Source organism: Caretta caretta, chromosome 7 (assembly GCF_965140235.1).
Source record: "Caretta caretta isolate rCarCar2 chromosome 7, rCarCar1.hap1, whole genome shotgun sequence".
NCBI lineage: Eukaryota > Metazoa > Chordata > Testudines > Cheloniidae > Caretta > Caretta caretta.
Window position 1 is genome coordinate 27,406,496 of NC_134212.1, and position 27,247 is coordinate 27,433,742.

General features: G+C 42.1%; 2 protein-coding genes across 9 annotated transcripts in view; one reads left to right on the forward strand and one right to left on the reverse strand.

Annotated features, from left to right (window-relative positions):
- Nucleotides 1-27,247, reverse strand: part of CACNA2D3 (calcium voltage-gated channel auxiliary subunit alpha2delta 3) — a 729,133-nt gene that overhangs the window by 93,925 nt on the left and 607,961 nt on the right. The window lies entirely within an intron of this gene.
- LRTM1 (leucine rich repeat transmembrane protein 1) lies at nt 82-25,206 on the forward strand. 2 transcript variants are annotated; one of them, XM_075130334.1, is made up of 3 exons: nt 82-577; nt 10,667-11,263; nt 22,619-25,206. In XM_075130334.1, the coding sequence occupies exons 1-3, from the start codon at nt 574-576 to the stop codon at nt 23,050-23,052; spliced, it is 1,035 nt and encodes a 344-aa protein (XP_074986435.1). In that variant the 5' UTR covers nt 82-573; the 3' UTR covers nt 23,053-25,206. The 2 variants fall into 2 exon arrangements, with proteins under 2 accessions (XP_074986435.1, XP_048713095.2); XM_048857138.2 differs by lacking the exon at nt 82-577 and adding an exon at nt 8,635-9,161.

Below are 27,247 nucleotides of genomic sequence, written 5' to 3' on the forward strand. Positions count from 1 at the left end.
GCACTTGAGGGAGGGTCAAAGATGTGTGAGTGGAGAGTGGAAGTTTCCTTTACAGGGTACGAGAGGCCGAGAAGGGGGAGAAGAAGAAGAGAGCAGAGAACAACTAACGGGAATTTCAGCTAGCTCAGTCGGAAGATAAGACACTGGCCCCAGCAGCCCAGGGACACTGCTCACAGCCGAAACTTGGCTGACAGCAGAGAAAGATGGGGGCTTCAGGCTTTCCTGGGCAAAAGTGAGAAAGAAAAATCCAACTGCCCAGACATGCAAGACAGCAAGGTCAGCCTGATCAAAAACACAGTCCAGGGCTGCAGAAAGTAAAAACACCGACAAGATGACCTGTGTCCCTGGGAATGGTGAAGAGACCACAGAAAGCACAAAGACTGGCACAAAGAGCACTAGGAGCAGAGATACACCCCCAAGGGAGCCCAGGACTTAAAACGTCCTGAGAGCCAGAGCAACTTGGAGAGCACAACAGATCCTTGGACTGCCTGGGCCCAGGACAGCACTCCCGTCTACCTCCCTCCTCCCCTTTCTTCTGACGTTACACCCAGACTTGGCCAGTCTGGGTCGTGCATGTGTGAGTATGAAAGTGGGTTAGGGCTTGGGGCATTAATGCTTTCTTTCTTCCCCTGAGTGACATGGGGAGCGTTCCCAATACTCTCTGCTGTTATTTTATTATTTTATCAATAAAGCTTTAAAATTTTGACACGTGGTGTGTTACGTCATCTCCACCCTTAACGATCCTGTGGCCTCAGACTGATCACCTGACGCTTCAGGCACACTGGTAACAGAAATCTGTCACAACCGCTCCTGCCCCACGCTGGACAAGGGGAAGCCCCACCCCCAGTGAGGCTACAGTGAGGGGCAGCAGCAGGAGAGGAGGAGCACATGTGATGGCAGCCCCCCCTCACGGCACCCACCACAGAGGAGGTGAGGGGGCTTCCTGTACCTGAGAGGGGCCCTAGGAGCACGTGCAGTGACAGTGGTGCAAGGTGAGTGTGGTGCAGGGGGAGCCCTCCCCACAGCTCGCTGCTGCCTGCGGGGAGAGGGCTGGGGGGGATCCTCCTCTCTGGCCCTTGCCCCAGGGCCCAAACCCCTCATCCCCAGCCCTTTCCCACTCCAGAGCCCTCACCCCCAGCCAGAGCCATCACCCCCTGCACCACAACCCTCTGCCCCACCCCAAGCCCCTCCCAAACCCCTCATCCCCAGCCCCACCCCACCCCAGAGCCCTCACCCCCGCACCGCAACCCTCTGCCCCACCCTGAGCCCCTCCCACACCCCTGCACCCCTCATCCCCAGCCCTCACCCCCGCACCCCAGCCCTCTGCCTGAGCCCCCCCCACAGCCTAACCCCATGACCAGCTCCACCCCAGAGCCCTCATATTTTTACATTATTTTAAAAAATATACAGTAACTCCTTGCTTAACATTGTTATGATATGTTCCTGGAAAATGCTACTTTAAGTGAAACGATGTTAAGCAAATCCAATTTCCCCATAAGAATGAATGTAAATATGGGGGTTAGGTTCCAGGGAATTTTTTTTTGCCAGGCAAAAGACTATTTTATATATATACACAGTATGAGTTTTAAACAAACAATTTAATACTGGTACGCAGTGCTGATGATTGTGAAGCTTGGTTGAGGTGGAGGAGTCAGAGGGTGGGATATTTCCCAGGGGATGCCCTACTGCTAAATGATGAACTAGCACTCGGCTGAGCCCTCACAGGTTAACACATTGTTGGTAATGCTGCCTCACACTCTGTAAGGCAGCAGGAATGGAAGGGGTGGGGGGGAGACAGCATGGCAGACAGACACATACCCTGTGTGTGAGAGAGAGACTTTGAGACAGCAGCTGCTGCCAGCAAGCTCCCTCCATTCTGAGCCCTGTTGTGTCCCTCGCTGCTCTGTGGAGATGGGTGGGGGCAGGAATGGGGGAGGGGGACACCCTGACATGAGCACTCCTCTTCCCCCTCCCTCCCTGCACAGCAAGCAGGAGGCTCCCAGAGCAGCTCCAAGGCAGAGGGCAGGAGCAGCCCAGGGTAGTGTGGGGGGGAGGGACACTTGAACTGTCCAGCAATTGATAGTCTGCTGGGCAGCAGTCGCACAGGGAACTTAGGGGAGCTGGTAGGGGGGCTGCCGGCCCACCCTGGTTCCAAGCCCCCACCACTAGCGCTCCAACAGGCTGCTCCTTCTGCAAGCTGTGGACAAAGCAGGCGGCTGCCAAACAACACTAAAAGGGAGCAGTGTGCAACTTTAAACAAGCATGTTCCCTAATTTAGAGGTTCTCAAACTGTGGTCCATTCAGGTGGTCTGCGGAGAGTTCCCTCTAAGGTGCACTCTTGGGCGGCCGCACATGAGAGAATGAAGGGCCATCCACCTAATTATTGGAGCCACGCAGGCTTGGGGAGAGAGGGAGAGAGTCCCTCATCCTTCCCAGCCCCAGCTTGGGGGCTGCTGCACTGGGGGACAGGGCACATCCATCATATTAGAAAGGTTACGACTACTAATTAAAATATGAGTTGTGTGCTTTTACGTGTAGAACAAAAAAAGTTGTTTATTATTAAGGGGGTTTTTTATATAGCAATTTTATCCAAAACATTTTACAATAGTTAGCTAACGTTACAAACAACATTTGGAAAGATCATTAAGTGGTCCACCAAGACCCTCAGCAATTTTCAAGTAGTCCGTGGAAAAAAAAGTTTGAGAGCCACTGCTCTAATTGATCAGTAACGGAACAATAAAACAACGTTAGCTGGATGACTTTAAGTGAGGAGTTACTGTATATTGGCTTACAAGGCAGGTGTGTGTGTGTGGGGGGGGGAGGAAACTTGGACCTGTTCTGGGCACCACCAAAAATTATACAAACCTGCCGCCCCTGCCCACAGGTTGGCTCCCTGACACTACCAGCCACAAGCAGCACAAGCACTTCCTTCTCAGCCCGCTGGACTCTGCTGTCCTCTGCAGGTTAGCGATAGGGACACTCGAACCCCCAAGTCCAGCAAACATTTCCCTGGAGTGCCCAGCCGCTGATCCACTGGACACTCACAGAATTCCAGATTCTCTGTTCCTAAATGAACAGTACACCACAGTTTACCAGTTTCACTGTAGAATACACCTCCGCTTAACACACAGCACTTAGATTGGTTCACAGAGAAAGCAAGTATAATTTTATTTAAGAACAGAGATTCAAATGATAGCAAGCAGAAATACTAGGAACAAAGGGTTACATATAAAATAAAATCCTAACATGCACTCTAGAGCTTAAATTTAACTAACAGCACATTATTATGTCACGAGAGCAAACGCTAACCCAAAATCCTTCCAGCGTCTTACAGCCAGGCTTGGCTGTCATCTTCCAATCATGAAGCAAACCCACTGCCAGCTTATTTCATAGGTGAATGACACAAAGGTATTCCTTTGCAACCCCAGATATATCAAAACAGTCCTTTGACCGTTATTCATAAATAGGTCAGAATACTTTGTATTCCTTTCTGAAGATTTTGCCATCTCTTGTTAATTACTTTATCTTGATGAGTTGGGGGCTTACTATGCAGAAGGATATTCATTGTTAAGTATACAATGTTCAATTTTGAGACGGAATACTGAACAAGTTTGGTGGAGTCCTCGCACTCCTTGAGCACCAAGACTGTCATCAGATCCAGAAACTGAAAGAGCTTCTTGTGTCCTCTCATCCTCTTGTATCAGAATGTGGCCCATAGCCAGGAAAGACTGGGACAGTCTCCCATGATACAATACTATGTTTTCTGACGCAATATTATGCTTATTTTGCAAGAGGTGATAGGTGGGCTGTTTCAGTATTATTCATGGGTTTTGTCCACAAGCTCAATTTGAAGAAGAGACTGTATTGCTTTGAATTGCATCAGAGATTTCCAAGACAAGATTATTCGTTTAACTAGTTTAAAATCATTCATTAGCAGAATGGAAATCTAATGTTCACACAATTTCTAGGTTAAGCAACTGTTGCTATTTTAGCCAATTCCATGTCAAAAACAGAAGGAAAGTACAAGCGTGAAATGACCAGAAAGCACTGTGCTTATGAGCAAATTTCATATGTAATGATGCCTTTCTGTACTTGATATAAAATGTATTAGAAACAGAATGTTGTAGCTTTAAAGTATTTGACACATTTGTTTATCTTCATATTATTTCCCTATTGCTAGATTCTCTTTAAATCCAGGGTGTTTTTCTGTAAATAGAACCATACTCCTTCTTCTGAATATGAAGTAATCAACTGCTTTTGGCTAGAACTGTGACAAACTATCTTCTAATCATTGGTCAGTGGGGTGCCCCCACTAAGGGGCAGCAGGGATAGAGGGTGTTAGTTTAGTGGGTTGTCTTTACATTTGTGATGAGAAACATCATATTACATTCTGATACAGCAAGGCACAAGTTAGCTTAAGTGGTCACAACAATAGTTGCTGCACCACATCAAAGAAGAGAAAATCTTAATGTTCAAGTGCCGAGAAGTAGAGCAGATTTCATGGTTGTTCTGTTTCTGGCAAATCTCTACTTGCCTCAGTATTGTAATTTTCACCACATCAGACTTTTCTCTCATAACCAAAGCATTACTACTAAGAAACAGGAATAGAACATGTATTATAGGGTGGGAAAAACTCTGTTTACAAATACATATCTTCACTGATTTCTATATAGGGAAGAAAACACCTACACACACATGAAAGGTGAATTAACAGATTTAATCATAGGTTTCCAAAGTTGAATGGGGCATGAAGATTTAACTAAAAAAAGCAATAACTTCTTATATCATGATGCAGAGAACATAAAACAAGCCCTGTGTTATTGTTGGAAATGAACCTCACACAGTGCTTAACTTTCAATGACCTTGCCCTGTGAACATCTTTTCAATTTGTTGAGTGCTAAAAATAACACAATTGTAGCTGCAAAGGATTACTCAGACTAAGATAGGCACTTGAAAGGCATTCTTTACAGCTTCTGTTAGTTCACACAAAGTTAGTTCACACAAGAGCACAGGAAATACACCTGGATAGCAAGCTCTCTTACACACACACACACACACACACACACACACTCAGATCATTGAATTAATCAGCCTACGGAAAACTTTACTAAAATCCGTGGAGAATTTTTAAAGTGAGAAAAAACAGAGCCATAGCAGGAAACAACAACATGAAGAGTTACTGTATCCTGTAACAAGGTCAGGAGTTGCTAGGGGGGCCCTAATGTCAGTCATCATTGATGCAAGGGATGGGATATGTCAAGAATGGAGGAATGGCCTTTGTTGCAGGAACTGCAGTGAGGCAACACTTAAGGCAAGGGCATTCCCAGCTGCTGTGGCTTCAAACAGCAAAACATAAAAATCAAAGATGTGGAACACTTGCTGCTAGCAGGGCTGCTAAAAGTGTTATTTCTGAGTGTTACAGTGGCTCATCTCTAAATGTTACAGTAGCCCCATTTACATCTAGGTCAATCCTAATTAAAATTAGTCACTGTTAAACACAATATTTACTTCCATTTGTGCATGCATTTGCAGGGGGTGGGACAGGTAGCAATAACTTATAGCACTAAGGTTTGGAAGCCTTTGTTTTAACCTTTTATATAGTTTGGTATTAATGTGAAGGCCACTACCCCTGGCCTTTAAATTCAACACATTTGGAAAGTCAAAGCATTTAAGTGCTACTGTGGTGCCATGTGACTCACATTCATAGGATTCTTTTTCACTGTGTTGTCTTTCATCTCGAAACAACATGATGTGTCATTCAACAAGGGTTTAAGAAACTAGACCGGGGTGGCCAATCTGTGGCTCTGGAGCCACATGCGGCTCTTCAGAAGTTAATATGAGGATCCTTGTATAGGCACCGACTCCAAGGCTGGAGCTACAGGTGCCAACTTTCCAATGTGCCGGGTGTGCTCACTGCTCAACTCCTGACTCTGCCACAGGCCCTTCCCACACTACACCCCTTCCTGCCCCCTCCCCTGAGCCTGCAGTGCCCTTGCTCCTTCCCCCTTCCCCCCCGACCCTCCTGCAGGCCACAAAAGAGCTGATAGGGAGGTTCAGGGAGGGAGGGGGAGCTGCTGATTGGCAGGACTGCTGGTGGGTGGGAGGTGCTGGGATCGGGGTCGGGGAGCTGATGGTGGGCTGCTGACACATTACTGTGGCTCTTTGGCAACGTACATTGGTAAATTCTGTCTCCTTCTCAGGCTCAGGTTGGCCACCCCTGAACTATACAGTCTGTCATCTACAGCAGTAACTGTACTATTCAGTGGATGAAAAATCATGATTACTTTACAGAGTGTCAGTTGCTCTACATTTTCAGTCACTGTTCAGCTTTCCTTCGATTCTTTTGACTGGTGTCAGATACAGTTCAACAAAGTACCTCCAGATAGTAACAAAGAATTATATAGTTCTAATTTTTCCAATTTTTTCCTCACCTTCCTTGAACAATTTCTATTTAGTTACCACATTTGTAAGGTGCCACAATTTGGGGCGGAGTTGGGGAAAGCATAAAAGCTCCACTTTGGAAATGAATCTGCAATATCAACTCTCCTCTCCAAACTCAGGGCCAAAAATTCTACCCTTGCATATGCCTAGGCAACTCCCACTGGAATCACTGGCAGGTTCATGTATGTGTGAACTGTTAGGACACCCAGGAGCAGAGACTTGTCCAATAGCAGTAGAGGCCAAATCAGCCTTTTCAGCATACATCTGACCAGGAAATATTGTCATTTTCTGCTGGAAGAAGAGCCGGTCTTTTGAATTCCTGCTTTTGTCAACTCCAGGTAAGACCAGTGTAATGCCCATGAAGGCTACCTAGAAATTACAGCTAATATAGCCTATAGTGGTCCACCTCCTAAAGAAGAAACACTGACAAGAATATACTGCACAAGTGCTTTGCAATCTACAGGATCCTATCCAATTCAAAGTCCTGCTCCTCTGCCACAAAGCCCTAAATTGGGCTGAAACCTGTCCATATCTGTGACCAATGGGTGCTCTCTCTCTCTCTGTCTCAGGGCAGCATTCATTCCGGGCACTTCAAGTGAAAGAATTCCATATGCACCTATATGGGGCCTTGGCCAAAGCTTTCCTGGTGAACAGTCTGGGTTGCAGATCTAGGCTCTGAAACAGTCAAGACTGAGTCCAAACTTTGCCACGTTCACAGCATATTGCAAGACCCACCTCTTTGATCAAGTGTTTTCCTGCTGGGAGAGTGGAATACCCTAACTCCAACTGGAGTACAACCTTAGTATTAAAGGGTGTGTAGGAGAAGTACGCAGTGGATTGCTTTGCTTTCTTCAGGGTGGCAATCTTACTTATATTTGTAGAAGATATTTATAATTCAGCTTGGAAAAAAGGAGACTAAAGGGTGATATGATAGAGGTATATAAAATCATGAGTGGTGTGGAGAAAGTGAATAAGGAAAAGTTATTTACTTGTGCCCGTAATACAAGAACTAGGGCCCACCAAATGAAATTAATGGGCTGCAGGTTTAAAACAAATAAAAGGAAGTTCTTCACACAGCACACAGTCAACTTGTGGAACTCCTTGCCTGAGGAGGTTGTGAAGGCTAGGACTATAACAAGGTTTAAAAGAGAACTAGATAAATTCATGGAGGTTAAGTCCATTAATGGCTATTAGCCATGATGGGTAAGGAATGGTGTCCCTAGCCTCTGTTTGTCAGAGGGTGGAGATGGATGGCAGGAGAGACACCACTTGATCATTACCTGTTAGGTTCACTCCCTCTGGGGTACCTGGCATTGGTCACTGAGAGCAGACAGGATACTGGGCTGGATGGACCTTTGGTCTGACCCAGTATGGCCATTCTTCTGTTTTTATGTTAAGATTAACTAGAGAAGAAAGAACTTCAGAAATTAGTTTATAAATTATTGCATAAATAATGTAGAGGCAGAATTTGGCTCTCGGTCTCCTGAAAGCTCAAGCTAATTAATGTACAAACCAAAAATTAAGCTGAGACACTTTCTGCATCATCTCATAGTATTACAAATAAGACTAGTAGCTGAGTTCACTGCAAGCTGTTCTTGTGCATCCAAAGGCAGAATTTGGCCCTAACAATGTTACATTGTATGGTCAGCATTTGGAGAGGCTTGACATTTTGTGATGGTGCAGTTTCAAGGGCCCTCTTCATGACAAAGCTAACAGATGCATAAAAGTGAGCATGTGACCTTAAAGGAGCTCATTATACCAGATTTCACATTCCTTTGAACACCTTATCGCAGCTTTAATTCTATGGCAGTCATACGCCATTAGCCCTTTTACTATTGTGAATGCTACAATGTGAAGTGTTATTTTATTTCTAAAGAAGTTAACAGTGAGATAAAGTCAATATATTACCATGTGAAATATGAGTTTTCAATCAAATGTCACTTAAAGTGTCAACGCATTTGCGAAAAAAGCAGACCAATATTTTTAGTATCCCATACAAATATGTTTGCCATTCTTACCAAGGAAGGCACCAGCTCTGTGTTCCCATGCAACAAAATCCTGTCAGCACAGTTAATCCCTGTGGATGTCAGAAGAATAAGCCCCAGAAGAGCAAACAACTGCACTGTCAAAACCATGTCATCAACATGCAAGCCTATTTCTAGTATTATTACACACTCCATTGCCTCCAATCACAACCCAGGAAAACTAGAATCCATGTTCAGAGTCATCTGATCTTGAGGAATTAACACAGCATGGCTAATAATCCCACAGAATTCAGAAACTACATTGGATTTTAAAAAGGCAGCCTTATTTTTGTACCTTGGATTTGAAGCAGATTAAATAATAGAAAAGGGTAGGCTATCAGCTCATGATTTGTATACTACAGCTGTCCAGTTTGAGCTGACAGACATTCTTTGCAGGGCTAGTTGACTGAATAAGAAAGGCAGAGAAAAACTCAGAGTAATAGGTGGACTGTAAAAAAAAAAAAGTGTGATAGAGGGGGGGAAATGAATGCAACAACAACCAAAGCTGATGGAGTTACTCACTAGAACAAATAGTTAAAGCTCCTTTGTAAACTACAAAATGAAGGTATAAAGGAAACTGGATTAGTTCATAGTCCTGACACACACTTCAAGTTGTAATATAGTGTAAATTACTGTTCTAAGTAAACTTGGACTAAGCTTTCTGCAAGCAGGACAACAATAGAACCACCATGAAAGGTGAGCTATAATTTACTTTTTAGACCTATAGTGAAGTGCTCTGTAAAGAAATATTTCCTTTGCTAACCAGTTTCTATTTTTAACTTTACAGTGGAAGTTACTGTTTAAGTTGTTTTTCTTGTTTCTGAAGCTAACAGTTGTAAAACGGCACAATGCTACAGAATATTTTTTTCTTGAACACAGAATTCAGGCACTGTAGCAAAATTTTCAAATACAATTTCATTTAGAGTGTTAATTAATAAGTGGTTTGCAAGGTAAATTGTTGTCACAAAAATCCAAACCTTTCATTTACAGATTTAATGTGTTCAATACGGAAATCTCATTCTGTTGTTCTTTTAAGATAGTGTTCCTGTTACTAATTAATGTTTGAGCTCTACACGTCAATATGCACTGTATCCTTTATTTTCCAAGACTTTTAAATAATAATTGATGAGAAGCTTTTCTACTTTGAAATAACAGATACTATTAATGATTCGATGCATCACAAAGACAATGTTAAAAAGGATTTATCCACCTATTGCTCTGATTCTCCGGAGCCAAAATAATTCATATGGGATCAGCAGCCAAGACTCCCTAATATATCTTTATTATTCCATTGTATGCATATTAACATAACTTTAGGCAGCATGATGTTTTTAAAGGAATAGCGTTAACCACATATGACAGGTACAAGGTATTATTATTTCAGTCAAAGCCAACTGGATCACTGTCAGGAGCCATGGGAGTAGATAATTTTAAATATTAAATATCATTGAGTACTCCTGTCACCTCATTTATCATTTTAACTGTACTTCACAAATGTTTGCTTAGTGGATAGATGTTCAAATCTTTGGAAAATACAGCTGGCATTCAGATAAAGGAATTTCAATTAATAAGCATAAACATGGGTGGATATTTTAAAGAACAGACTAAAAAAATCTGGCTCACTGGAAACTTTTGTTGAATCCTCTGTAGTGAAGTCTTTGAAGATTATTGTTTTCTCTAAAGGAACACAAGCTTAATTCTTTAAGGTGCAACATTCAATCAAAAAAGTAACTAAACAGGGACTGTGCTTGCAATTTTAACATACAGTGATTCAGAATCACTGGCTCGGAACCACTATCACTATAGAAAGATAAACATTACAATTTAATATCCTTGGGAACTCTATGAGAGTGTTTCATTCCTATGGGTATGTAGCAGCTAGAAATTCATCATATTTTTATGGCAAGGGGGTGATGGCTAAGCTTGCTAAAAGTTATTTGCATTTAAGATAAAGCCATGAAAAGTAGCTCAGTTTGAAACTAGAGAAAAATTATCTTTAGTCTACATTATATGAGGTTTCCAAAATTTTATCCAGGGCTGATTTATACTATTCTGATGTACCAAACTGTGAAACAAATGTGCATTATTGTCCATTACCAAAAGGTACATCTTTTGTCTATGCTACCAATGTTTGTATTACCAAAACACACCGATTATAAATTAGTTTCACCACATTATCACTTCTTTTACTTCTTGTACAGGTGAACTGCTTTTGGTTTCAAGTATCATTGTACTAATGCATATGGTATGTGGATGCCCCGAAAAGTGCCTATGTCATCAAACGTCAAAGACAGTGGACTGCAGGAATCAAGGACTTGTTGAAATTCCCTCCCACATACCTCCTGAAACTCTAATATTACAGTTGCAGAATAACCATATTTGGAAAATCAATCAAAATGCATTCAATGAGACCCCTTTGCTCAAAATTTTAGACTTGTCTAATAATTCTGTTTCAAATTTGTCATCGGGTGCTTTCCAAGGATTACGATATCTACAGGTTCTAAACCTAACCAAGAACTTGATTCATTACCTAGAAAACAAGACTTTCAATTTCCTCCCTCAATTAAAAGAACTGGATTTGTCATCCAACAGTATATTACATTTGCCTGAAACTCTAGGAAATAATACAGAGAATATAACTTTATTGTCTGTTAAGTATAACAAGGTTCAAAGACTGGACAGAATTCTGCTGGAATCCCTCCCAAACCTGAAAGTTGTTCTTTTCAAGAATAATCCATGGCAATGCACTTGTCATGTCATTGGCCTTAAACTGTGGCTAGAGAGCTTTTTATACAGAGGTAAGTAATTTTCTCTATTAGATAAAATGTAAAGAAAATGGTCTAACATATACTTGATCTATCCGAGCTACCATGGCCTTGATACCAGAAAGCACTTAAGCACATACTTAACTTTCTCTCTGCTCTGGACTAGAGTTTGGCAAATACCTGAGTTTTCAGACTGCTAGAAGTTCAAGAACATAAACTCAATTTGGGTTAAATTGAATCCAGAATTTAAATAAATATTGGCAAAGGAAACATGTAGTTTGACGCAAAGCATTTTGTTTCCAGACTTTTAAAATAGGCTCAATTAAAAAAAAAAGAGGAAATAGAGGTAATGGTTGTGGTGTGGTATATATCTTATAACTTTTAGCCCGGTACTTAGGATATTCACCTGGGATATGGGAATCCCCACTTTGGAGCAGGGATTTGAACCCCCAGAGATTAGTGCCTACCAGGCTACTGACTACTCTGGGGGAGGTCTCTCTCAGTGTCTCCTGGTGAAGCTGCTTGTATAAATAATTATTCATTCTAGTAAGGACTTGAACTTGGGTCTGCCCCCTTCCAGCGGAGTGCCCTAACCACTGGATTAAAATGATAATACAGAAATACACAATGCCACGGTAAAGGAAAAATGAAGTTTGTATGTAGTTTAAAAGCAGCACAAAGTTGTTTGGCCATATCTCTACCTGCATTTAATCTCTTCCATTTATAAATCCCTTAGTTATTCTACATAAAAAGAGAATAAGACTTAACTCTGTTTTTTGTAAGTCAGAAGTTGTCTCGCTCTGCTTTTGAATGGCATTGCAATGCTTTGTTCTGAGCAGCTTTAGAATCCAAGATGATTAGATAAAAGGGAAAAAAATCATTTATAATCCTAAAATGTTTGTTTTTTTTTAAGTATATCTCTTTTATATGCAGTGTAGGAAGTGAAAAGTATTAAAATTAAAGGAAGACCTGGCTCTGATTGCTGTGGGAGCTAGTCAGACTTTGAGAAGTCAAAAGAACAAGCCAATCCTATTTCCTCTAAAATAAACATTGATGCATGAATGTGATACAAATACTTCCTTGGTTTCCTATCTGTACGTAGATCAACATATTGGCATGGTACAAGGCAACAGCTCATGTGAAGATGCTCTATGTCTTCTGTTTGCCCTCTGTAACACAATTGCTATTCAGTGTCCATTGATAGCCTTCACTCATAGTTATATGGGCAGGAATTTTGAAGATGAGATTCGGTTTGTGCACAGAAGGAAGGCTGAAGAGATGAGATTGAAAGGAAATCTGACATGTCATAACCCATGACAGATTGTCCTTTGTTGTGCCTAAATAGAGTTGCTTTAATCATTCAACAAACAGAAGAGTTTCTGTGGAACTAACCAACTAATTTTCACTCCTTATTTCTCCTTCTAATTAATTACTTTTAAGTGACTTTGTGCAAGAATAACTTTAAACCTTGCAAAAATAACCTTAAAAACCTCACACTTTGGTTACTAGAACTGTTTAAAGTTCATATGCACACTTCCTTGTTAAAATGAAATGTATATAATTGGACAATTTATATGTCCAGTTAGTGAATTGGTAACAAACAATCAAGTCTCCAAATGTTTCACCAGGAAATTCTCACTACCATCCAGTCACACACTGAGTACACCACAGGTAATCACTAAACTACACCCCCCCCTCAAAATTTTATTTTTATTTCAGGAATTACCACCATGAGAAGAGACATATTTCTTTTTACAGTAGCTCTCTTTTTATGCTGTGGCCAAATCATTGGGCCAGTTCCTTAGCATACCCAGCGCAGACGGAAAGCAGCATTTATTGTGTACCTGAAGGAAATGGTTAGCATAAGGGGAATCTCCAGCACAAGTTAAGCCATTGCAGCTGGGCACAACTTAGAGTGGACTTGAGGCTGTTCTAAACTGTGCTGGAGGCACAGCTCTCAGGCGTTCTAGGAGTGGGGAGCCGGAATGATGGTGTAATAGCACCTCCAGAGCCATCTGTTCTAGAAGCAGCATTGGCACAGACAAGGATCTGGTCCGTTTGGATCTGTGTTAAAGCATCTAAAGTACATTTAATTAAGTTCCATCAGTACAAGATGCCTAATACTTGGCTAGGTAACAGGTGGGATTAGTTATAGAAAATAATAAATAAAATTAAACAAGCTTTTAAGCCAGTGATATGTGCAATTTATCAAAATATTCAACAGGCTAAGTTGATAGAGTGGGTCTGTAATTTAACTGATAAAAATTAGTCTCCTGAGGGCTTTCTCTCCCAGGGTTAAAGTCATACGACTTTCTGGACTGTTAAACTATTAAGTTATTTGTTTCAGCTTCCAGGCTTTTGTTACATTTTGCTGGACCTATTCCCTAGAACAAATTTTAGCAGGGGTTCTGAATTCTGTATGCAGCAGAAGGTAATGATCCAAGATAAGCATATCAGATTATCTTAATTACTATGCCAGCAGCACAGCTTCTTTAGTTTATCTCAGAAACACAGACATTGTTTGGTTTCAGAGGAACAGCCGTGTTAGTCTGTATTCGCAAAAAGAAAAGGAGTACTTGTGGCACCTTAGAGACTAACCAATTTATTTGTGCATGAGCTTTCGTGAGCTACAGCTCACTTCATCAGATTTATACCGTGGAAACTGCAGCAGACTTTATATACACACAGAGAATATGAAACAATACCTCCTCCCACCCCACTGTCCTGCTGGTAATAGCTTATCTAAAGTGATCAACAGGTGGGCCATTTCCAGCACAAATCCAGGTTTTCTCACCCTCCACCCCCCCCACACAAATTCACTCTCCTGCTGGTGCTAGCCCATCCAAAGTGACAACTCTTTACATAATCAAGTCGGGCTATTTCCTGCATAGATCCAGGTTTTCTCACATCCCCCCCACCCCCATACACACACAAACTCACTCTCCTGCTGGTAATAGCTCATCTAAACTGACCACTCTCCAAGTTTAAATCCAAGTTAAACCAGAACATCTGGGGGGGGGGGTAGGAAAAAACAAGAGGAAACAGGCTACCTTGCATAATGACTTAGCCACTCCCAGTCTCTATTTAAGCCTAAATTAATAGTATCCAATTTGCAAATGAATTCCAATTCAGCAGTTTCTCGCTGGAGTCTGGATTTGAAGTTTTTTTGTTTTAAGATAGCGACCTTCATGTCTGTGATTGCGTGACCAGAGAGATTGAAGTGTTCTCCGACTGGTTTATGAATGTTATAATTCTTGACATCTGATTTGTGTCCATTTATTCTTTTACGTAGAGACTGTCCAGTTTGACCAATGTACATGGCAGAGGGGCATTGCTGGCACATGATGGCATATATCACATTGGTGGATGTGCAGGTGAACGAGCCTCTGATAGTGTGGCTGATGTTATTAGGCCCTGTGATGGTGTCCCCTGAATAGATATGTGGGCACAATTGGCAACGGGCTTTGTTGCAAGGATAAGTTCCTGGGTTAGTGGTTCTGTTGTGTGGTATGTGGTTGTTGGTGAGTATTTGCTTCAGGTTGCGGGGCTGTCTGTAGGCAAGGACTGGCCTGTCTCCCAAGACTTGTGAGAGTGTTGGGTCATCCTTTAGGATAGGTTGTAGATCCTTAATAATGCGTTGGAGGGGTTTTAGTTGGGGGCTGAAGGTGACCGCTAGTGGCGTTCTGTTATTTTCTTTGTTAGGCCTGTCCTGTAGTAGGTAATTTCTGGGAACTCTTCTGGCTCTATCAATCTGTTTCTTTACTTCTGCAGGTGGGTATTGTAGTTGTAAGAAAGCTTGACAGAGATCTTGTAGGTGTTTGTCTCTGTCTGAGGGGTTGGAGCAAATGCGGTTGTATCGCAGAGCTTGGCTGTAGACGATGGATCGTGTGGTGTGGTCAGGGTGAAAGCTGGAGGCATGCAGGTAGGAATAGAGGTCAGTAGGTTTCCGGTATAGGGTGGTGTTTATGTGGCCATTGTTTATTAGCACTGTAGTGTCCAGGAAGTGGATCTCTTGTGTGGACTGGACCAGGCTGAGGTTGGTGGTGGGATGGAAATTGTTGAAATCATGGTGGAATTCCTCAAGGGCTTCTTTTCCATGGGTCCAGATGATGAAGATGTCATCAATATAGCGCAAGTAGAGTAGGGGCTTTAGGGGACGAGAGCTGAGGAAGCGTTGTTCTAAATCAGCCATAAAAATGTTGGCATACTGTGGGGCCATGCGGGTACCCATAGCAGTGCCGCTGATCTGAAGGTATACATTGTCCCCAAATGTGAAATAGTTATGGGTAAGGACAAAGTCACAAAGTTCAGCCACCAGGTTAGCCGTGACATTATCGGGGATAGTGTTCTTGACGGCTTGTAGTCCATCTTTGTGTGGAATGTTGGTGTAGAGGGCTTCTACATCCATAGTAGCCAGGATGGTGTTATCAGGAAGATCACCGATGGATTGAAGTTTCCTCAGGAAGTCAGTGGTGTCTCGAAGGTAGCTGGGAGTGCTGGTAGCGTAGGGCCTGAGGAGGGAGTCTACATAGCCAGACAATCCTGCTGTCAGGGTGCCAATGCCTGAGATGATGGGGCGCCCAGGATTTCCAGGTTTATGGATCTTGGGTAGTAGATAGAATATCCCAGGTCAGGGTTCCAGGGGTGTGTCTGTGCGGATTTGATCTTGTGCTTTTTCAGGAAGTTTCTTGAGCAAATGCTGTAGTTGCTTTTGGTAACTCTCAGTGGGATCATAGGGTAATGGCTTGTAGAAACTCGTGTTGGAGAGCTGCCGAGCAGCCTCTTGTTCATATTCCGACCTATTCATGATGACAACAGCACCTCCTTTGTCAGCCTTTTTGATTATGATGTCAGAGTTGTTTCTGAGGCTGTGGATGGCATTGCGTTCCGCATGGCTGAGGTTATGGGGCAAGTGATGCTGCTTTTCCACAATTTCAGCCCGTGCACGTCGGCGGAAGCACTCTATGTAGAAGTCCAGTCTGCTGTTTCGACCTTCAGGAGGAGTCCATCTAGAATCCCTCTTTCTGTAGTGTTGGCAGGGAGACCTCTGTGGATTAGTATGTTGTTCAGAGGTATTTTGGAAATATTCCTTGAGACGGAGACGTCGAAAATAGGATTCTAGGTCGCCACAGAACTGTATCATGTTCGTGGGGGTGGAGGGGCAGAAGGAGAGGCCCCGAGATAGAACAGCTGCTTCTGCTGGGCTGAGAGTATAGTTGGATAGGTTAACAATATTGCTAGGTGGGGTGAGGGAACCATTGCTGGGGCACATACCACACAACAGAACCACTAACCCAGGAACTTATCCTTGCAACAAAGCCCGTTGCCAATTGTGCCCACATATCTATTCAGGGGACACCATCACAGGGCCTAATAACATCAGCCACACTATCAGAGGCTCGTTCACCTGCACATCCACCAATGTGATATATGCCATCATGTGCCAGCAATGCCCCTCTGCCATGTACATTGGTCAAACTGGACAGTCTCTACGTAAAAGAATAAATGGACACAAATCAGATGTCAAGAATTATAACATTCATAAACCAGTCGGAGAACACTTCAATCTCTCTGGTCACGCAATCACAGACATGAAGGTCGCTATCTTAAAACAAAAAAACTTCAAATCCAGACTCCAGCGAGAAACTGCTGAATTGGAATTCATTTGCAAATTGGATACTATTAATTTAGGCTTAAATAGAGACTGGGAGTGGCTAAGTCATTATGCAAGGTAGCCTGTTTCCTCTTGTTTTTTCCTACCCCCCCCCCCAGATGTTCTGGTTTAACTTGGATTTAAACTTGGAGAGTGGTCAGTTTAGATGAGCTATTACCAGCAGGAGAGTGAGTTTGTGTGTGTATGGGGGTGGGGGGGATGTGAGAAAACCTGGATCTATGCAGGAAATAGCCCGACTTGATTATGTAAAGAGTTGTCACTTTGGATGGGCTAGCACCAGCAGGAGAGTGAATTTGTGTGGGGGGGGTGGAGGGTGAGAAAACCTGGATTTGTGCTGGAAATGGCCCACCTGTTGATCACTTTAGATAAGCTATTACCAGCAGGACAGTGGGGTGGGAGGAGGTATTGTTTCATATTCTCTGTGTGTATATAAAGTCTGCTGCAGTTTCCACGGTATAAATCTGATGAAGTGAGCTGTAGCTCACGAAAGCTCATGCTCAAATAAATTGGTTAGTCTCTAAGGTGCCACAAGTCCTCCTTTTCTTTTAGCCATTGTTTGGCAATTCAGTGATTTTTTTTCCTGTCTCACCTTTGATTTACAAAAATTTGCCAAAATTTTAAAAAATCAAGTGAAATGCAACACACAAACGCATTTTAACGACCAGTGTTGGAAGAAGTCTAGATATTCTGTACTCTAATATTTCTCCAGTATTATTCTTCTGTGACTTATACTAACCAAAATAAGTTATGTTCCTGTAGCAGGGTAGCTGGTCCCTTAAATGAAACTGGGCTCAGCTCTTGCATTCCAGTCAAGTGCACCCTAGCTTGATGTAATGAGTTGGGTGTGGCTGGCCCCAGGGAGTTATAAATGAGAGTTCAGAACACTGATAGCGTTTAGAAAGGAAGAAAGAGTCCTGAGAATATTACAGACTCCAAGGAGAGACTGCTAAATTGGAATTAATTTGCAAACTGGATACAATTAATTTAGGCTTGAATAAAGACTGGGAGTGGATGTGTCATTACACAAAGTAAAACTACTTCCCCATGTTTATTTCCTCCCCCCTCGCCCACTGTTCCTCACATGTTCTTGTCAACTGCTGGAAATGGCCCACCTTGATTATCACTGCAAAAGGTTCCCCCTCCCCTCCTGCTGGTAATAGCTCATCTTACCTGATCACTCTTGCTACAGTGTGTATGTATTGTTTCATGTTCTCTGCATATATAAATCTCCCCACTGTATTTTCCACTGCATGCATCCGATGAAGTGAGCTGTAGCTCACGAAAGCTTATGCTCAAATAAATTTGTTAGTCTCCAAGGTGCCACAAGTATTCCTTTTCTTTTTGCGGATACAGACTAACATGGCCGCTACTCTGAAACCTGAGAATAAAGAGCACTCAGAGGAGGGGATGCCCCTGAAGGTGGAGCAGTGAGAGTTCCCTCATTGAGCAGTGAAGCCAGATCAATGCAGGTGAAAACAGAAGGTACAAAGGTAGTCAGGAGGTCACCTACAAGCTTCCCCAGGCCCAACAGCCATGACTGGAGAGAGCTGAAGGCTGAGAGAAGCAGAGGGAAATGCCTGCTGGCTCTCTGAGGTTGATAGCTAATGCTGAAAGGCCAGAGAGACCTGAAGAGTATAGGTACTTGGAGGGGGTGGAGGCAGTAAATGACTACAAACACAAGGGGAAGGGAAACAGAATAAGTTTGAGAACCACTGATCTAAGAGCATTGGGATGCCCAGGGCCTCAGGGGAAAGACCTGTCTGTTGGGCCCAAGAAGTGAAACACACCCATTTTGCTTGGTAGGATTGTCTTGTGGAGTTCTTTCTGCTACTGGAGAGGACATCTCATACTGCCAACAGACACTCCTGTGCTAGCGGAGGCATCCACCCAAAAACCAAGCTGTCAAGTGAAGCGTCCACGGATTGGGGTGCCAGAGTCTGCCGCTATGTTCTGTGAGCAGTCCCGGAAACGTCGGGAGTGGGAGAGGGTGGAGAAGAAGAGGCAATCAGAACTGGCAAGGCCAGAACGGAGCAATCAGGATGACCATCACCCTTTCCCACTGGAGTTTGTGACAGACACATGACAAGAGTGGTAGGGGAGGGAAGATGTAGTTGCTTCAGTGACCACATAGAACTTTGGCTAGCGAAAGGAACAGTTGAGGCATCTGAGATCCAAGATTGGTCTCATCCCCCTTCTTGTGTACCAGAAAACAGTTTGAATACTTGAAAGGCTGTGGGGACTGGCTCCATTGCACCTCTCTGCAGGGGGAGTCCACCTCTAGGGTAAGAATACTGTTGTGAGAGTGATGCCTGGCATGGGATCAGCACAGGGGATGTGGAAGAGGCAGCGTCACAAACTCAATGGTATAGCCATGTCGAATGATACCCAGGACCCATTTTGTCTGTTGTTATTACTCTCCATGCTGTCAGAAAGAGTTTGAGATGGCCCCCAAAAGGGGTGGCTGGTAAAACCATTGGGGTGCAAAGTGGTTGATGGCTCTCTAGTTGCACTCAGAAATATCGCTTAGCAAAGATTGGGCATGTTGTGCAGATGACTTCATCATCAAAACAGGTGGATGAGATCTGTGGGCCTTTGGGCATTTCTGTGGAGGCTCATAGATGGTAGAACTGGGGCCATGAGCTCCAATATGGCCTACCTGGTTGATCCTGCTGTTGAAGCAATGGTGCCCAAGGAGTCAAGTACCAGTGGCTCCTGGGCTGAGCTAAGGTAGGGTATTGCCATGGTGCCACTGGGACCTTCTGATAGGTATGTCTTCAGAACGGGCAGCAGACCATGCGTAACATCTGGATCCTCAAGCTCAGAGGAACCAGAGTCCTGTGCAAATGGTGGTGCCAACAAAATGGGGTGTGTTGGAGGAATTCAGCCAGAAGGTGGCAGATTCGAGACAGTGGATGGGGCTCTCTTAGTTGGCAAGAGTTCTGGAACTCATGGAAACCTCATCCTTTCCAGGGGAGGACAGCTGATGAGGTCCAGGAGGATTTTTGAGTCTCCCTGAGTCAACAGCTCCTGGTTTATGGACAGAACTGGGGCCAGTAAAGGGATCCGTCTCTGGACCAATGATGCCGATGCAGGAGTGGTATGTGGGTCTGGAACTGGAGGGTCTGTTGAGCAACTTTTTGTTGCTCTTGTGGGACTTGGAATTTGGTGCTGCTCCGTGGCCGGAACTTGTGGACAGCACAGCATCTTTCTTAGACTGGAGAAAGACTTACTGTCATGCTTATGTGCATGCTCCCATGACTCACGACTAGGCCTTGACGCAGGGTCCATAGCACTGGTACCAGTGGAGCCGGACTGAGGATCCATGGTAGGAGACACTCTCTTGGACTGTTCAGGCCAATGTACGGGGGAAGGGGGGGGGTTCCCTGACCAGGATCTGACTGCAGCCCCATGGTAACTTGCATGAGGTGCTTTTTAGGACAAAAGACTCTGCCTTCCCATGAACAAGCAGGGAAGGAGAGGCTGATACCGCATCTGGACACGGTGTGGGCTTCCCCCAAATAGTACAGGCAGTGTTGGTACTCATCGCTGAGGGAAAACAAGCATGGGCAGAAAGGGCAGACTTTGAATCATGGACTTTTTGGCATAATCCAGTACCGGGGGGAATTGTTCGGCAGAGAACCGCAGAAGCACAGTCCCAAGTCCTTAATCGTACCAAACTTTTAGAAACAAGAAAATTGCTCCAGAAACAGCAAAAATCTTGACTATATACAGTACCAAGACCTGGGTGCTGTAGGGGGTAGAGGGAGTTGGGGATTGTTTGCCAGGTAACCGCCGAAGTGAGATCTCCAGCCCTTAAACCTACAAAACTTCTAAAAACAATAAAACCACTACAAAAACCTGAAGAATCCTGACTAAATATGAAAATAAAAAAAGTTTTTCTTAAAAGTTTTGGAAAATGCATTACTAAGGACAAGAGGACAGCAGAAGCTCTGACACAGACCATGTGGCGGTGAGAAGGAACTGAAGATGTCTACCCCACCTTTTATCACCTTGGGCGAAACCATAAGGCAGTGCAAGGGTGCATGCATGGACCGATGGACATAACTACTTTGAAAAGCTCTGGTTCCAGGCATTTGCGCATAACCCTCAGTGGAACACTGATTGGGACCATCACTTGACGAAGAATAAAAGATTTCTTGAACTGAATGCAACTCAAGCAATTGATTCTTGTTTCATATACTTAAATAATTAAAGAGAATGCTTAAGTGATGGTAGAATTGTAGTTTTCCATTCCAACACCCTTTTCAGTCACTCATAACCATGGAAGGATCAGAGCTGCCAAATTTGGAACTTCAGCCATATCCACACTGAAAATGTCCATGTTTGGAAGTCTTTGGATCCAGGCTTTTGGTTTGACCTGTTACAGATCAAGGCTTCAGCTGCTAGGCTCTGATTCATCTTGGAACATCACCAATATTTGTCGGGAAGGTGGTCTTAGAAATTTGGTATGGGCCAATCTTAACTCACCAGCTTCTAAAACAAATTCTTTTTAAGATTAAAATTTCCATGCCTGGCCACAGAGGGAGAGGAATTTTGAAGTGACTTGATTCAGTTACTTTTGAATAATGCAAACTTGAAAATATACAATGGTTGTAGCCCTACCCAGTAGCTATAGGGCCATGATATGTGGGATGGTAAGGGAGCTGACTTCTGATACATATGTGCTCTAATGCACTAAGGACTGATCCTGCCCCGCTGCTTGAGCAAGGGTGAAAAGGCTCCCTACTCCATTCCCGCCACACCAAGTTCACCCATTCAGCGGAGAGCAGGTACCAGCCCTAAAGGCTGCATGGGGCACGAGTCACTTTCAGGTTTACACTAGTGTAGATGGTGGATTCTCTGTAACTTGAAGTCTTTAAGTCATGATTTGAGGACTTCAGTAACTCAGCCAGAAGTTATGGGTCTATTACCGGAGTGGGTGGGTGAGGTTCTATGGCCTGCAATGTGCAGGTCAGACTAGATGATCATAATAGTCCCTTCTGGTCTTAAAATCTATGAGTCTAATAAAATACATAGGATATACTGTATGGACAACTTTGAAATTAGAAAATTCAACTGCTTTACTTTTCTAACTTTTGTATGGAGAATACTGGTTTTGGCATGTAATGTGAATGGTATCATGCTTTTATAAACTATGTAGAAAAAATCAGGGCATATAGGATATTTTATTTTAACAATTTGCAGCATGGCAAATGTTAGCACATAGTGTCAGAATTATCACTACTTCAAGGACCATTGCTGTGAATGCTAATAGGAAATGTTTACAAAAGACATATTGTTTCCATCTATGTTTATTAAAAAAAGTAGTGGTAAGAATGTGCTTGGTAATAATAGCTCTTTGGTTTCACTTATGGCTTTATACCTGCCTATTTTTATACTACTGGGTGTGTGTGTCTGGTGGTGGTGTGGGGATGGAGGGGTTGTTTTGTTTTTACTATAAACATTGATAAAGTACAGGTAAATGTACTCCTAATGAATTATTGGTTACAAGTAATTGCTTATTTGAGTATATAAAAGTGTTATAATCCTAGTGTTTAACTAATTGGAAACATACACAAAATAATATATGGTTGTAAATTGTTTAAAAGTAGAAAAATGAAGCAGTTTATAAATTCCATTGGGCTTCATTTTGTTTTTACATACAGAAAATTCAGAACACCAAAGAGCTCAAGACTTTAATATGTTCTTTTCAGGAGGAATAAGTGATGGCATTATATGCTCAACACCAGAAAATTGGAAGGGAAAGGACCTCCTCAAAATTCCTTATGAGATGTACGGGGCATGCCCTCCCACAGTCGCTAATATTCATCTGGCTAATATTCATCACCATAACTTTGAGCACAGAAGTTCTCTGAAGCACACTCAGCACAATGAAAATGGAGAAAGTAGCCGTTCAGACTGTGAACCTAAACCAAAGCCAAGGCCAGTTAGTTTGCGTCATGCAATTGCCACTGTAGTAATAACTGGAGTTGTCTGTGGAATTGTGTGTCTAATGATGTTGGCAGCTGCTGTGTATGGTTGTGCCTATGCTGCAATTACTGCTAAATACCACAGAGAACACTTGGCCCCAGTAACAGAGCAGGGGAGTCCCGAGGAAAAAGAGCCATTTGGTAGTTCCTTGGCTTAAGTTACTTTTGGTCTTTGGTTTCACCCAAGTAAGACTCCTCGTTTCAATCAGAAGCTTAGTGTCAGGTATGACTGATTTACTTGTTACTCCTGTATTTTGCTTTTTCACATTAAAAAAGTTTCTGTAAAATAAGCATTCATTCCTGGGAAGCAATTTATGTTGAGAGGTGAAATAAATATATTATTTATGTTTTGTGCATGCATACATTCTGAAGTATTACATGAGGATGTGAGTTTGAGATTAATTAAATCTTCATGTAAACACTTTCAAATATTCTGTTCTACATTAACTAGTCCACTGTGTAACATTAGTATAATTCATGGCAATTACAAACAGACAGTCACTAGCCATCACAATGGAATGAAAAATGCAAAGCAATTTTAAGTGGCTTGGTAAAGCTTGCCTAATATGTACCTAAGGAATATATGGCAGAACAGTTACCTCTAAATACAGGTCATACTATCTAATAGTAGAACTGTCCAAATTATTCACTGCAAGTAACTGACCCAACAATTTTTTAAAAATAAATAATTTGCAAACACATTTTCTACTATTCGACCGGCTCTACTAGATAAACCATTTTAATATTGCACCCATGATGTAGTTTATGACATGGAAAATCCATAATTAGCTATAGCAGTTCAGTTCTAGGCCTTGTCCAAAGATAGAAACATCTTTCTCTTACTTGGGGAACAGTAAAGAGGAGCTGGCAAGATGGAAGTGAAGGAGAAATGGTTAACATGACTGCATCATGGCATTCTGATAAAAGGATTTGAGAAATGGCACGGACAGAAGCAAAAATAAAATATAGACATAGAAGCTACACTTTCTTCCTCAACAAAGGACTAATACACAACCACCACAGACACTTCTGATGGTCTTAATTCATAAAACTTCCATTTGGCAACTCTCATAACAGGAATAAAATAATGGATTTGGTACTGAAACCAATACAATTATGTGTTTGTATACTGTTATTCTCTCTCTTATGTCTGGCTAGATTCCCCGTAGGATGTATCCTAGCAGAGGAATCCATAAGCAGAAAGTTTGCTATAAGAGGAAGTTGCAGTCACAAAATCCTCAACACCAGAGAACCAGAAGGGAAAGAATATTCTTAAACTGCAGAAACATTTTTCAAATAAAATATTTGGCTAGGGAGTTCACTGCACCATTTAAATCTAGTATTAGATTATTATAATATATATGTCTAAATTTTCTAGCCCGGATTTTAGTTTCAGAATTAGCATTTTGTAACAAAAAAAAAAAAGGAATTTTATTTTAACTAGTGTAGTGATGCAAGGGTATTGGATGGAATTTTACCATCTGTGCACTAAATGAAGATCCTCAGTGCCAAACCAAAGTCAAAGGCTCTTTACTGGTGGGAATTACAAGGGAGCTGGGAGACACATACACACAAGCTAAATTTAGGGTCCAGGGCACCCATGCAATTAGACTGCAGATGCAAATGTGAAAAATGCTAAAGCTCCAATTGACTTCAGTGGAGCCAGGATTTCACTGACACTGCTCCCAGTAACCTGGGACTCAGCTATGGCCCTTTAAGTACAAATACCCTCTGCTAACCCCTTAAAAAAACCCAACCCAACCTACCAAAACCTTTTAGACCGTCTTCCTAAAGAAGCAAAAAAAGATACAAAAATGATTTTTAAATATTTTTTAGGTCACCTTTAAGCTGCTTTTGGCATTTTCATGTGCACTTAAGGCGTTAAGTCCATGTGAAATTCTGCCATAAAGCAAGATACTTCTTACTTCCATTAGTGCATTCCTTTGTATGACTGGAGTAGGCCAATCCATACTAAATGTGTCATATACATTCTAACATGCTGCATGTTAAAAAAATGCAGAAACATCACATTATGCTTTGATAAAATTGTATACATTTATAAATTCAGCCCACGGTTGCCACAAACAGCCATTTAAGATGATAATGTTTACCAACAGTTTAAATGTCAACAGAGGAAAATATAGAGCCAATCATTTAAATTAACAAATGCAAACTTACAATTTTGCAATATGAAAAATGTAATGTTTATCTGTAAAAATAAAATTCAGATGAAAGACACAATTTGCTGAGTATTCTGTGAGAACCACAAATTATCTTTCACAACCACTGCAGTTCAGAAGGGATGATTTTCAAACGCCTTACAGATTATTTTTAGCTACTCATTGTATACTGCTGAATCCAGGGATTCCCTACAGAAATGGCCTTAATTTGTAAAACTATGGACATCTGCTGCTGCTGAAATAATGAGTTATTTGCACAGATTTATTTTGTCAGTAAAGGTAATTGACAAACAGTTTCAACAATGCAATGTAGAGTATTTCTATAAACACAGTGTTTCCCCCGCAAACTCTGGAAGAGCCCCTTTATTCCTGAAAACATCAGGATAGCTTGTTCACTGCTTGCCATTTGAAAAGACAGCTGAAAGAAATGGATTGTACTATTCTTATCTTTCAAACAGGGGTCACCTTGTCACTGCTTTCAGAATTGATACCTGGAAAATGGAGACGAAGAAAGTGGTCCTACTCGCAAATTTGTTCCCCATTTAGAATAGGAGACAAAACCACACAGATTTCACTTTGTTCTCTACAGAAAAAGCCCATTAATGGTTATACATGGAGAGAAACACAAGTACTGAGTTTTCCATACTGAGTGCTGTATGCAAGTCTTTCCATCCAAAACTTGCAGAAGGATAATAAAAATGTAACTTCATTACCCCCAAGTGATCCCACTTCCAATCAGAGAGAGAACGCCCCTCCTTGTTTTTCAAAGTAGGCAGCTCAATTACATTATACATAGTGTATCTTTCATTTGCAACATTAACAAAATAAGACACCATTGTTTGCATAATAATGACCTCCTATTTGCTGCTGGCCAGGTGACAAAAGTACAGAGGCTCCCTTTAGTTCAGCATTGAAAAAGTATGCTTATTTGAACCTCTTTAGTCTGCAAAACAGGTCTGGAAAGGTCATATTAATAACATTCACACAAGATTCTTGGTATTTCCTGGTTTTGTGTTACCTGAAATATGACTGCATGCGCCCCTGGTAAGGCAGCCAGCAACATCAATCACCTGGATGTGGCATTGACCTAGGGTTGCCAACTGTCCAGGATTGACCTGGAGCCTCCAGGAATTGAAGATTAATCTTCAATTAAAGATTATGTCATGTGATGAAATCTCCAGGAATACATCCAACCAAAATTGGCAACCCTACATTGACCCATCATGGGGGAAGGGACAGATGATTCAGTGACAGCAAAGTACATGACTACAGCATGTTATGAACAGAGGTTGAGCCTGTGGTCAGCTCTGCGTGATTAGAGAGCGATCGACAGATTTAGGGCCAAAGTTTTCCATGGACTTCTTGCCTTTGTGGATATTGCAAGCTGAGTTTCTTCCACAGGATTGCCATTCTTGCTTCAAGGAGGGAATGAGAATCTGCAAATCCTGTGCGTTTTTGGAAGCAAAAGGTTTTCCATGGAAGGGGATAAACTAGCTAACCCACAGTATTTAATTTATAATGAATGTATTTATTATCCTCATAATTGTAGAAAAACAAACAATACATTGCTTAAAATTCAAACCAATGCAGCATTATCTTAATTTCATAAAATCAATCCAGATTCTTTGCCATGTAATCTAATCAAGGAATTATTTGGTTGGCAGCAATGTCCTTTGGCAAAAACCTCTAGAATCTGCTACTAGAGCACACTGCTAGACCCACACACCTGCTAAACTTTCCCACGTTAGCTACACTTTTCAAAAAGAACAGCCTAACACAACTGGCCAAGAGTGAGGAGCAGAATCCTCTTTGAAGTTCACTATACATATCAGCATACAGATCTACTCTACCTGTGCAGCACTTGGATTCTAGGTGATGAGTGCTATAGAATAAAATAGACAGATTAGGCAGCCGTGGCACTTATGCTCAGAAATTATGATTACATTAACAGAGAAATATCCCCCTCAAGAAATGTGCTATCAGATAAAATCATCATTTCTAAATGGTGAAGCCAACTGAGAGTGTGTGCATGCGAATGCCTTGAACACTGAATGTACATTCTGCTTTTTACTGAAGCCATTAGTATACATTTCATTATTAGATTTATGAATACGAAGAGAATATGAAAAATGTATTAGGCCCTTTGGAAAAATATAAACTAACTGTTTTCCAC